Source organism: Grammomys surdaster, unplaced genomic scaffold (assembly GCF_004785775.1).
Source record: "Grammomys surdaster isolate TR1022 unplaced genomic scaffold, NIH_TR_1.0 238, whole genome shotgun sequence".
NCBI lineage: Eukaryota > Metazoa > Chordata > Mammalia > Rodentia > Muridae > Grammomys > Grammomys surdaster.
The window spans coordinates 4,194,747-4,204,139 of NW_021604683.1; the positions used below are offsets into that span (position 1 = coordinate 4,194,747).

Consider the following 9,393-nt stretch of genomic DNA (forward strand, 5'->3'; position numbering starts at 1 on the left):
TTTTTGGCATGTAGAGGAATACACACAAATGTGAAAGGTCTCTTTTTTTCTTTTGATAAAACATACAGTAAGGACATATTTCCAACTTTAAAGTTAATATATAAAATATAAAGGGGCTCTTCATTTGAGTCTGACTCTGAGGTCCTACATCTGGTTCTGAATTAACAGTTCTCCTGCTTCAAACCTGTTGGCATAAAGGGTTTTCTCCATGAGAACATCTCCTGGGCACATGACTGGGGGGGGTGGTCTGAGGCACCATCTATGAGAACCCCCAGTAGGAGCAGGCTAGGACAGAGCAGAACATTGCAGTTGCCACTGGGACTGAGTCTATTTCCAGCCAAGTGAGACAGGGCTAGCCTCTAGGCTGCCCATGGGATTAGAACATCTGTGTGACAAATGACCTAGGCCTCAGAGGACTGTGGGGCCCCCTGGAGTAATAGAGAACGGTAGGTGGGGGAGGTAAGGAAACGAGGGTAGGAGTCCCGGTGCATGAGGGTGTAGATCTGCAGCTGTGCATCATCGAATGTGTGTGGCGATGGCTCTTGCATCTTCCTATTGATGCCTTCTCGAACACGGGAGTCCAGGCTTACCTGTGTGGCAGGCACCAATGTCAGGGGGGAGGGGCAGTGCCCTTCCCAGGTCACCCCCACTCATCCCTGCATCTGGCCCACCTCCTTGGGGGACAGGATAGATACGTAGTCCTCATAGATAAGTCGCGCCTTCTCATCCACCACATGTTGGTTGGCCTCTGCTTTCAACTCCTCACAAGCCAGCCAGAAGAGCATGTTCTCTTCACTGTATTCTGTGCGCAGGAATGCCCGGAATACACTGCGGCCCGTGGGGCTATGCATCAACTTGTCAAAAGACTGTGCCCAGCTCTGTACTTCCTCAGGGCTTGGTGGAGTGCTGCAGGCATTAGGGCCGGACTATGTCAGGCCTGAGACATGCACACAAGTACACATACATGCATGCCTACACAATGGTGGCCATACTCACCAGACTTCACAGCTGGGGAGGGGTTGCAGCTTGCTTTCCCGAGAAACCTGCCAAGCTCGTTGCCGTTCTTGGTTCCTAGTGGCAAAGTAAAGTGGCACTACCTTTTGCAGTTGAGTTCTCTACACACCTCTGTGGCTATATGTATGCTTTGCTATGTGGATGCCTAGCACCAGTAAATCCGTTACGAGAAAGGAAGCTCCTAGAGTGCACCTTCTTCACATCCTCTTGTCCCATCCCCTACCACCACCCCCACTGAAGTGGCTTATGCAGATTGCTGTTCTCTTTCCTGGTCAGCAGTTGGACTCTGCAGGTTCCTGGCATCCCTCCCTCTCTTTGGGTAGGTAGAACCATACTCCTCATCCTAGTTCCAGCTCATTCCCTAGGTCACTGAAAAATCCACACTGCAGACCTAGTATCAACAGTATGACTCATTGGCTGATGTAGGGTAAGAGACTCTCTAGTGTGTCTGTACCTGTCTGGTCCTGGATCCTGAACCCTGCTTCCAAAGAAGTTTCTCCCTGTCAGCCTATCCTCAGCAGGCACAATGTACATCTCATAACCAACGTTATGGGGAGAATTCAGTTCCCAGTAGGCCTGGCTTCTCAGCAACAACACAGCTCAAACTTCCAATGAGCCCTACTTATTCATATTTCATTCCTTATATCTTGCCTATACACAGTCCTGGATGGCTTACTGTTTAACAGTTCCCACTTTGAGTCTCTCAGTCTGTGTAGGGCCAGATTGCTGTAAGGTAGAAAACTTCTACCATCTTCTGTATTCCTGCCATCAAAATCTCCAAATCTCAAATACCTTTTTGTCTAGGGCCAGCTGTTCACCTATCTAAATCTCTTCTCAAATGTGTCCCTACTGCACACATTTGATCTCGAATCTGGACAGCTCTCAGTGGAATAAACAGGTATATGGTGAGTGCATGGACACCATATGATTGCTACTTGCTTGCTCTTGCAATATAATATACTCCCCAGTACACTAGGTATAAGAAGGGCTGGAGAGATTGATCAGTGATCTTTTGCTGATCTTCCATAGGCCCTTGGTTTGAGTCTCAGGACCCACATATTGGCTCTCAACTATTTGTAATTTCGGTTCCAATGCCTTCTTCTGGCTCTTCATGCACCAGGTATATTTTCAGCACACATATATATTTAGGTAAATACTCATAACATTTAAGAGCCATACAAAGTCCCCTAGAGGATCTGGGTACTACCACTAGCCAACAAGGCCCAGCAATCTCTGGGCAGGGTGATAACTCTGTGGCAGGGGCTCAACAGTTTCTTGGAAGCCTCTGGAGGGTCTAGGGAACAGGACCAGGAATGAGCCCTAAATGCCACCCCATCCCAGCCCCACATGCTTCAGTGCTTCTGTAAGTACATGTTCTGTACATGAGCTACTCCCAGGACTATATATACCCCTGTTCTGTGCTTCATGAACCATGTATTCCCAGGCCTACATACTCTGGCTTTGCTCCCCATGAGCCATGTACCCCTTCCCAAATACCCTGAGGTCTTCCCAGGGCAAGCTGTACCCCCAAGGCCCACATACCAGGAACAGCTACAGCAGCAGCACCAGCATAAGCAGCAGGGATTTCGACTGGAAGGTCCTGAGGGGGCTGCATCATGGCTGGACATCGAGGGAGGCCTGTCTGCCTCCTCTGGCCCTGTGTGCTGAGGAAGAAGGGGCTGTCTCAACCTCTAGAATTCCTGTCTCTGCCCATCTGCCTATGTCCCTAAGGTTATATCTTGAACCCCAGGTGTCCAGGAACCCCATTAGAGGTGGCGAGTGCCTACCTGTTTCTCAGCCTCATGTGGAGTGGGCATGGGTGAGTGGAAGGGGTTGCCCAGATTCTGTGGTGCCAGCTCTGGACCCTCACTGCAGCATAAGATCCTGGCAGATCTAAGAAGAAGGTTGGAATTCTGACTGAGGGCCCGTGATGCTGACCCACCTTGTAACCCCTGCACCCACCTCAGGGCTTGGTCAGAGCTCTGCTCCAGGCTTCTACCCCAAGCCTGATTACTTACACCATGTGGAGATTCCTGTGTCAGTGACAGGGCTATTGCAGCTGGGCCTTCCACAGAAGGTTCTAAGACACCCCTATCTGTTCAGTCCCTGACAAGCCGGAAACTTGGGTTCCTCTTTCTTGATTTCCGGCTCCTGGCCCCTCCCAAAGGGACTGGCGCTACAAGTTGGTTATGGAGGGTGTCAGATATTCTGACTACTCTCTTCCTCTAGGGAGATGGGTAGAACTGCTACCCAGATGAGTGCAGGGTGCTAGGCCTGAAGCATTGAGTACCTGACTGGGACTCAGAACAAGACTTCTGGAAGTGTGAGGAATGAGGTATGCACTGATGAGAGGTGTGTACTCAAGGAACAAGGTTCTTTGGTCCTCTGCTGCCTCAGACAATCCCACTTTCACCCTGGATTCCACCTATCTCCCTAGATACAGAAGCTGGTGCGGCAATGTAGGAGGATAAAGTGCTTAGCTGGAACCTTGGGCTCTTCAGTGGATTTTCATATGGTTTATCATTCTTGATGTTAGCCCATACCTTCATAGGGGGTTCCAGGAATCTCTTAGGCCACTGAAAGCTGACTTCAAATTCCAGTGTTCCCCAGACAAATAGAAGCAAAGCATCCAATCAGCACCTTGGTGGCAGTTTTGGATGCCTCCTTTCTCCCCAGCCTGTGCCCACTTCTGTCCAGGTGGAGGCCATCCAGGCTTTAAGCCTTCTGCTTTATCCACCATCCTCTCATAAGTCACATTTTCTCAATGAAATTCACCCTCCTGTAGCCCTTCATCCAGCAGAGGCCTTTAAATCCTGTTTCTGTCTGATCCCTGTATACTGGGCAGCTTCACCACCTGAGGCTTTCTGAGATGGTGGGGTCCCAAGTCTCCAAGCAAGCAAATCGGGACACACAGTAGATTGGGCTATACTTTCCTGGGGTTGAGTTTCCAGGGAAAGGGTGAGTAGCCTGAGGTCTCCATGCTCTCCAAAATCGTCATTCCTCATTCCATCACCCTGCAGACCATCCTTCATAGGGTCCATCTCCAATCAGCTGACTGGACATGGAGCCTGGATGCTGGAGTCCAGTGGGTGCCCTACCCTTTTTCTAGCTGGTCCTAGCTCCTTGCACTCATCAAAAGTCAGTTGGGACTACCCATGTCGTCCAGGGTGCTCTTCACTACTGTCTCCTTTCTGGGCAAGGAGAGCCTAGAGTCTGACAGGGTTGTCCTGCCCGACATTCAGCTGTTGGAGGGCACCTTTCCTCCCCAAGCCTCCCAGGCATTGGCCTCCCAAGTCTATGCTAAGAGGCCAGATTCAGCAAATTGGGTCTCTGGGAACAGAAGCTTCCTGGTGAATGGCTGTCAGTGTTGCTCCACAGAAGCAAAAAGATCGTCCAAGCCCACTCAGAAAAAAAAAAAAATTCCAGGAAAAAAAGTCAACCTTTGGGAGGGGGGCTGACAGAGGATTCTTTCTCACTTCCATCCAACACTGTTATTGTCCTACCTATGCCTCCATGGCAGGCCAGGCCTCTCACCATGGTGAACCCAGCTGCCCAAGCCCACCTGTGGAATGGTAGGCCCCCACCCAGTTCCTGCTTTTCTGCCGGTGGGGCCGTCTGGAGGGCTGGTCTTCTCAGTCCCTCTTGCAGTCTCTGATGCCCCCACCCCTTTCTTAAGGAATTCCCCATGGGGCCCAACTCACCAGCGACCTAAAGGCAGATGGGGGAAGGAGGGCCAGGTTCGATCTGGGCCCCACCCTGGCTGTCGAAGGGGCGTGCTCTAAAGCAGTAAGGATTTAAGTCAGACAGCAAGATGTACTCCCAGGCACACTCGAGGTAGAAAGGCTCACAGAGTTCCGCTCAGATCAAGCCGGGGATACAGCATTCACCCCTATGGCTCGCCGAGCCAACTCTCTAGCGGACGCAACTCGAAGGGTGGGTAAGGTGGCAGATCGGGAGTCTCGTCTGGCCCCTCCCCACCAGGCTAGCGAGCAGGAGACACGGAAACCTGGGTTCTTCCGGCCCCCACCTTTGAGCAATCACTTCTCAACGCTTTGAGCTGAAGAAAAAGGGGAACCTTGCTGCGGCTCTCCCTCCCCCACGCGCAAGGGGTGGGCTCCGGTCCTACTGCGACCCAGGTCCACGTGGACCGGTCACTTTAGTCCGGGAACAGAGCCGGCATCTATATCGCTGGGGCCCATCCGCGGTCCAGCGCTGCACTCACCGCCGCGTCCCCGAGTCACGCCGCCCGGGCGCTCCGAAGTCCCGCTGGTCGCCGGGGAGGGGGCGCAGGCGCAGTGCGCAGGCGCCTCTGCGGTACTTCCCCAAAGAGAGGGGCCGGGACTTCCTCGAGCCCCAGCGCCTGCTCGCCCGCAGTGCCCCGCCCCGCGCCCGCTCCCGTGCCCCACCCGCGGCTGGCGTGTTGTCCCGCGGTAGCGTGGCATGGTGACCCTGAGGGGTGAGTCGTACAGAGACAGTAGATTGAGCTGGCGCTCCGTTCTTGTTAGCTGGGTTTTCCCAGCGTTTATGTGGTAGTGCAATGTTGGGCACCAGAGCTGAGCCCTGTGTGCTACTTGGCTTGCCTGGATTTAGACGAGGCCTTTGGGAAGGACTGGCCTGTGTTACTACCCGGTCTGGCCAACTCTTAGCCTTTCTGAGTCTGGTCTGTAACAAAGCATTAGTCTGTTACTCTGCATTTGAACTTTCCCCAAAAGGGAGGTTCAGGAGCTGCAGCGTTTGGGCACCGTGCAAGTAGGTTCTTACATCGAATTACTCCGAATGTTTTTGGGGCCTGGTTGAGTCCCTTCTGAACTCTCAAACTGCACCAAGATAGCCTTTACCACAAATGGCCTTGCTCTTTGGTCAACTCTTCATATCCTTTGTCACTGGGTATAAAATTGAATTAGTTCATTATCCCAGCATGCTTTGGGCCAGTGTCCAGAGGCCCTAACTCTGCTTTAGTCCTGGTCTGTAGAATGTGATCCACTGGGCCATGTGGTTCCTGCTCTTCTTAGCACAGGACACACAGCCTGACCAGTTCAGTTCTTGCAAACAAAACACCATTCAGTCACACCAGTTGTTTATGCTCACATACTACATCATACATACTAAGTCAGAGGTGCAAAGGAGATGCTTCACATGAGCAGTGGGGCAGGGCAGAGGAAGTGATTGCAGTGGACTAGAATAGGAGACAGGAAAGAAAGGGATGGGGTAAGAGGTGAGGAGGCAGGATGTTGCCCCTTAGGGGTCCAGAATGAAGAGAACAATTGGGGGCTTTATGAGTTGACCACAGAATCCTTTGGCTGCCAAGCTGATGGCTTCCAAAGTAAGGTAAAGGCTAAGAAGCCCATCTGAACAGGAACAGTTACTATAGTTTAGATAATATTCCTGAAAGGTGGACACAGGTCAGAACATGGAGGCCCAGTAGAAATGGATGAGTACCTGATGGAGGCCACAAAACCTGATTCTGCAGTGTTTGTGTGGGCATGACTGTGGGTAGAAATCAGTATGTTTTCCTCTTAATTCCTTTTACATGCCTAACTACTTGTCCTTTGCCACCCTACATCTGCTCTCAGCACCTTTCCCTAAGCACAGAAAATGCCTCTAAATCCAGGAAGGAGACCAGCAGCACTAAGTAAGTGATGCCAGTGGGGATGGATCTGGAACCCAATATACTCTGCTGGAGAGCGAGGAACTCCAGCTCCTTACAAGCCCTACCTGATTGTACATGAGTCACAGGCTTTGTATCCCTATAGGATTTTCTTCAGACAGGGATCCTATGCAGACTTCTCTAACTGCCTCTGTAAAATCAGTCAGTCCCTCACTGATGGACAGATCAAGTGGCACTCTTAAGTTGGTCTGACATTTGGTGTGGAGCTCTTGTGCCACTGGCCTTCTGATGGTTGTCTTTGTTCTCAGACCTCTGTTCTGAAGTACTTATGTGGATTACTCACTGTGTAGGACACTGACTGCAGTGACTTTAGGTATTCCTATAACCCCAGGAAGAAATGCAGGGTCAGAATGGGGATGAAACAATGGTATGACTTTACAAAGTAGGTGAAAATTTTCACTTAGCAAATCTCTAAGACAAAATTCTGGGGTCTAGAGCTTGGCCAGAGGAGCCCAGTATTGGTTACTATGTAGTGTAATTGACTGTCATTGGAGATCTACATCTGTGTGTAAGAGAGACCATCATTCCTGGATGAAGAGACTCTCCTTTTCCCTGTCCATACCCATGTCCAAACCTACCATTTCCCTGTCTCTGTCATCTTTCCCATTGTCAAGAAATCTCCAACCCTCCTCCTGAGAGCTGCTGCTGATTTGTGAATGCTTCAGTCTGGGCTTGGATCAAGGCCTAGGGCAGCAACAGGCCAGAGAGTGAGAGGGGTCATGTGCAGGGGGGAGAAGACTAGCTGAGGAAACAGAGCCCTAGGAACTGGCCATCAGTGAGTAAGATCCTTCTGGACCACAGTTTTGAAGTCGTTTTCCTCCCTTCTGTTCTCTATCTCATGCAGAGCCAGTGGGAGCCTCCATGCAGGAACAGGGAACTGTCTATCTCTCTGGAACTTCCACCTCTATGCAGCCTGATGGGGAGGGGCTGGAAAGGAGGACAAGGACAGGGAGCCAAGAGGCCAAGAAGCCAGTGCTGTGGAGAAGAGGAAGATGAGCTGCCCAGAAACCAGGGGCTTTTCAGAGTCCAGTGGTCAGAATGGGATGGGTAGCTTCCTTCCTGTGCTCTGTGTTTGGTGGATGAGTGGACACAGGAGGCTGTTTCTGATGGAAGGGAGGCTGTGAGTGAATTTTCTGTCCCACCATCCAGGGGCCTTGGAGTGATCACCCCATTTACAACCTGTTGGTCATCTGGGCACAGCTGGACTCTCCAAAGGCCAGTTTTGGCTTTGCAGTCATTTCCCCCTCCCATAATGCCACCCCAGTCCTCAGATAGAATGACCCCAACTTTGGAGACAGCTCTGATTGCCAGGGGTGCTGGTGTCTAGGCAGGTTCATTCCTATCCTTTCCCACACTAGTAGCCTCCCACATCTATGACCCTGGAGTGCACCAGTTTCAGGCTGTTGGGAGATAGGAGTATCCACCTACCAACATCTCCTTACTTCTGCGACTGTGGCTGTAGGAGAGGCAGCATCCATGTTTGTCCTTCTCTTGGGGGCTCAGGGGAAAAAGAGGGGAAAGACCTGAGAACCCTCGAAAAAGAACTTTATATGAGAGGGTGGGGAGCCGCTGTAACCTGGGGTCTCTGACCGACAAGGTCTCGGTCATCGCGGGAAGATGTTGCCATCTACCTCCTCTTCCAGGATTGTCTCAACACGCCTCCGCTGCAGAGAGAGGGACTGGGGCTAGTATGTGGCGAGGCACGGTACCCTCCCACCCGTCTCGGGGCTTCCCCGCACCTCTTGTCGGTCCAGAGGATCAGGGATCTTCGTGGGCTTCAGTTGGGGTGGTAGGAACAGTTCCAGTCGGATGGCGGCGCGCGCAGAGCTCTGCTTTTGGATCAGGAGAGTGATTTCCTCTGCCTGGGAATCAAGTTTACTGAGCAACTCTGTGAGCGCGCTAGAGGAGTACCCTCGCTCTGGGTCCTCTCCCTTCTGCCTACCCGCATTCGAGTGTAGCGCAACCGCAGGGCGCGGACTCGGCCCCGAGCTTCTGCGGCCTTAAGGATGCCCAGAAGCCGATTTTGACGCTCAGATGGTAGCTCTAATGCCTGCGTCCAGGTGCGCGGGTCGGGCATGCCGTAGGGTAACTCCACGGATTCACGTGGAAACATGGAGGCTACCTCTCCTATGTCGTCAAGTACGTCGCCAAAGAGCAGGTGGCGTCGGCGTAGTGTGGGGGACATAGCTGCCAGCTTCTCCTGAGTCAATGGCCAGCCTGGCTTCGGAGGCTCTGTAGTCCACCGGCCCTTCCTGCGCTTCTCACCAGCTCCAGCTCCAGCTCCAGCTTCAGCTCCAGCTCCAGGTGCACTCTTTTTGGCCCGCTCCCGTGCACCCTTTACTCCTGGGGACGGCATGCTCCCGTCTGTGGAAGAAAAGGGGATGTCCAGTCACTTAGAGGTGACTATGGAGTCACTATAGCTCCAGCTCTGTATTTAGGGGACTTCCTGTAGCCACCTAACTCATATCCCTAAACTGGTAGCTGACCCTGTGTATATCTGCAGTAGGCCATGACTTTCTGATCTTCTCCAGTTTTAGTAGTATACCCAATTTAGGACTATAAAACCTGGTGGACTGTCCTACATGCATGCCATTGTTGCTCCACACCCTACATCACTATGGTCATGGGTCATTCAGTGTCTCCTATCTCTGCATCATCAGAGACTGGTCTGATCCTGTTCCCTGATCCCTAGTCTTTGATTGGGGTAGGGT

The 9,393-nt window shown here is 52.0% G+C and overlaps 2 protein-coding genes across 5 annotated transcripts; both read right to left on the reverse strand.

The window, feature by feature from the left end:
- Positions 1 to 29: 29 nt before the first annotated feature.
- Rgs19 (regulator of G protein signaling 19) lies at positions 30 to 5,323 on the reverse strand. 4 transcript variants are annotated; one of them, XM_028774113.1, is made up of 6 exons: positions 5,237 to 5,323; positions 2,802 to 2,907; positions 2,557 to 2,678; positions 997 to 1,071; positions 672 to 906; positions 30 to 590 (listed from the first exon to the last, which is right to left on the reverse strand). In XM_028774113.1, the coding sequence occupies exons 2-6, from the start codon at positions 2,829 to 2,831 to the stop codon at positions 402 to 404; spliced, it is 651 nt and encodes a 216-aa protein (XP_028629946.1). In that variant the 5' UTR covers positions 2,832 to 2,907; positions 5,237 to 5,323; the 3' UTR covers positions 30 to 401. The 4 variants fall into 4 exon arrangements, with proteins under 4 accessions (XP_028629946.1, XP_028629947.1, XP_028629944.1 ...); XM_028774114.1 differs by lacking the exon at positions 5,237 to 5,323 and adding an exon at positions 5,042 to 5,127; XM_028774111.1 differs by lacking the exon at positions 5,237 to 5,323 and adding an exon at positions 4,716 to 4,977.
- Positions 5,324 to 8,210: 2,887 nt separating this feature from the next.
- Positions 8,211 to 9,193, reverse strand: Lkaaear1 (LKAAEAR motif containing 1). Its single transcript, XM_028774011.1, has 4 exons — positions 9,169 to 9,193; positions 8,625 to 9,046; positions 8,422 to 8,544; positions 8,211 to 8,346 (listed from the first exon to the last, which is right to left on the reverse strand). The coding sequence occupies exons 1-4, from the start codon at positions 9,191 to 9,193 to the stop codon at positions 8,287 to 8,289; spliced, it is 630 nt and encodes a 209-aa protein (XP_028629844.1). The 3' UTR covers positions 8,211 to 8,286.
- Positions 9,194 to 9,393: the final 200 nt, after the last annotated feature.

Coding starts and splice junctions, on each gene's coding strand:
- Rgs19 (XM_028774110.1), bottom strand. Junction 2,679..2,801: donor CACATGAGGCTGAGAAACAG/GTAGGCACTCGC, acceptor CTTCTTCCTCAG/CACACAGGGCCAGAGGAGGC. Junction 1,072..2,556: donor TGCTGCTGTAGCTGTTCCTG/GTATGTGGGCCT, acceptor CTTTGCCACTAG/GAACCAAGAACGGCAACGAG.
- Lkaaear1 (XM_028774011.1), bottom strand. CDS start 9,193: ATGGCCTACTGCAGATATACACAGG. Junction 8,545..8,624: donor TGCGCTACACTCGAATGCGG/GTAGGCAGAAGG, acceptor CTTGATTCCCAG/GCAGAGGAAATCACTCTCCT. Junction 8,347..8,421: donor ATCCTCTGGACCGACAAGAG/GTGCGGGGAAGC, acceptor CTCTCTCTGCAG/CGGAGGCGTGTTGAGACAAT.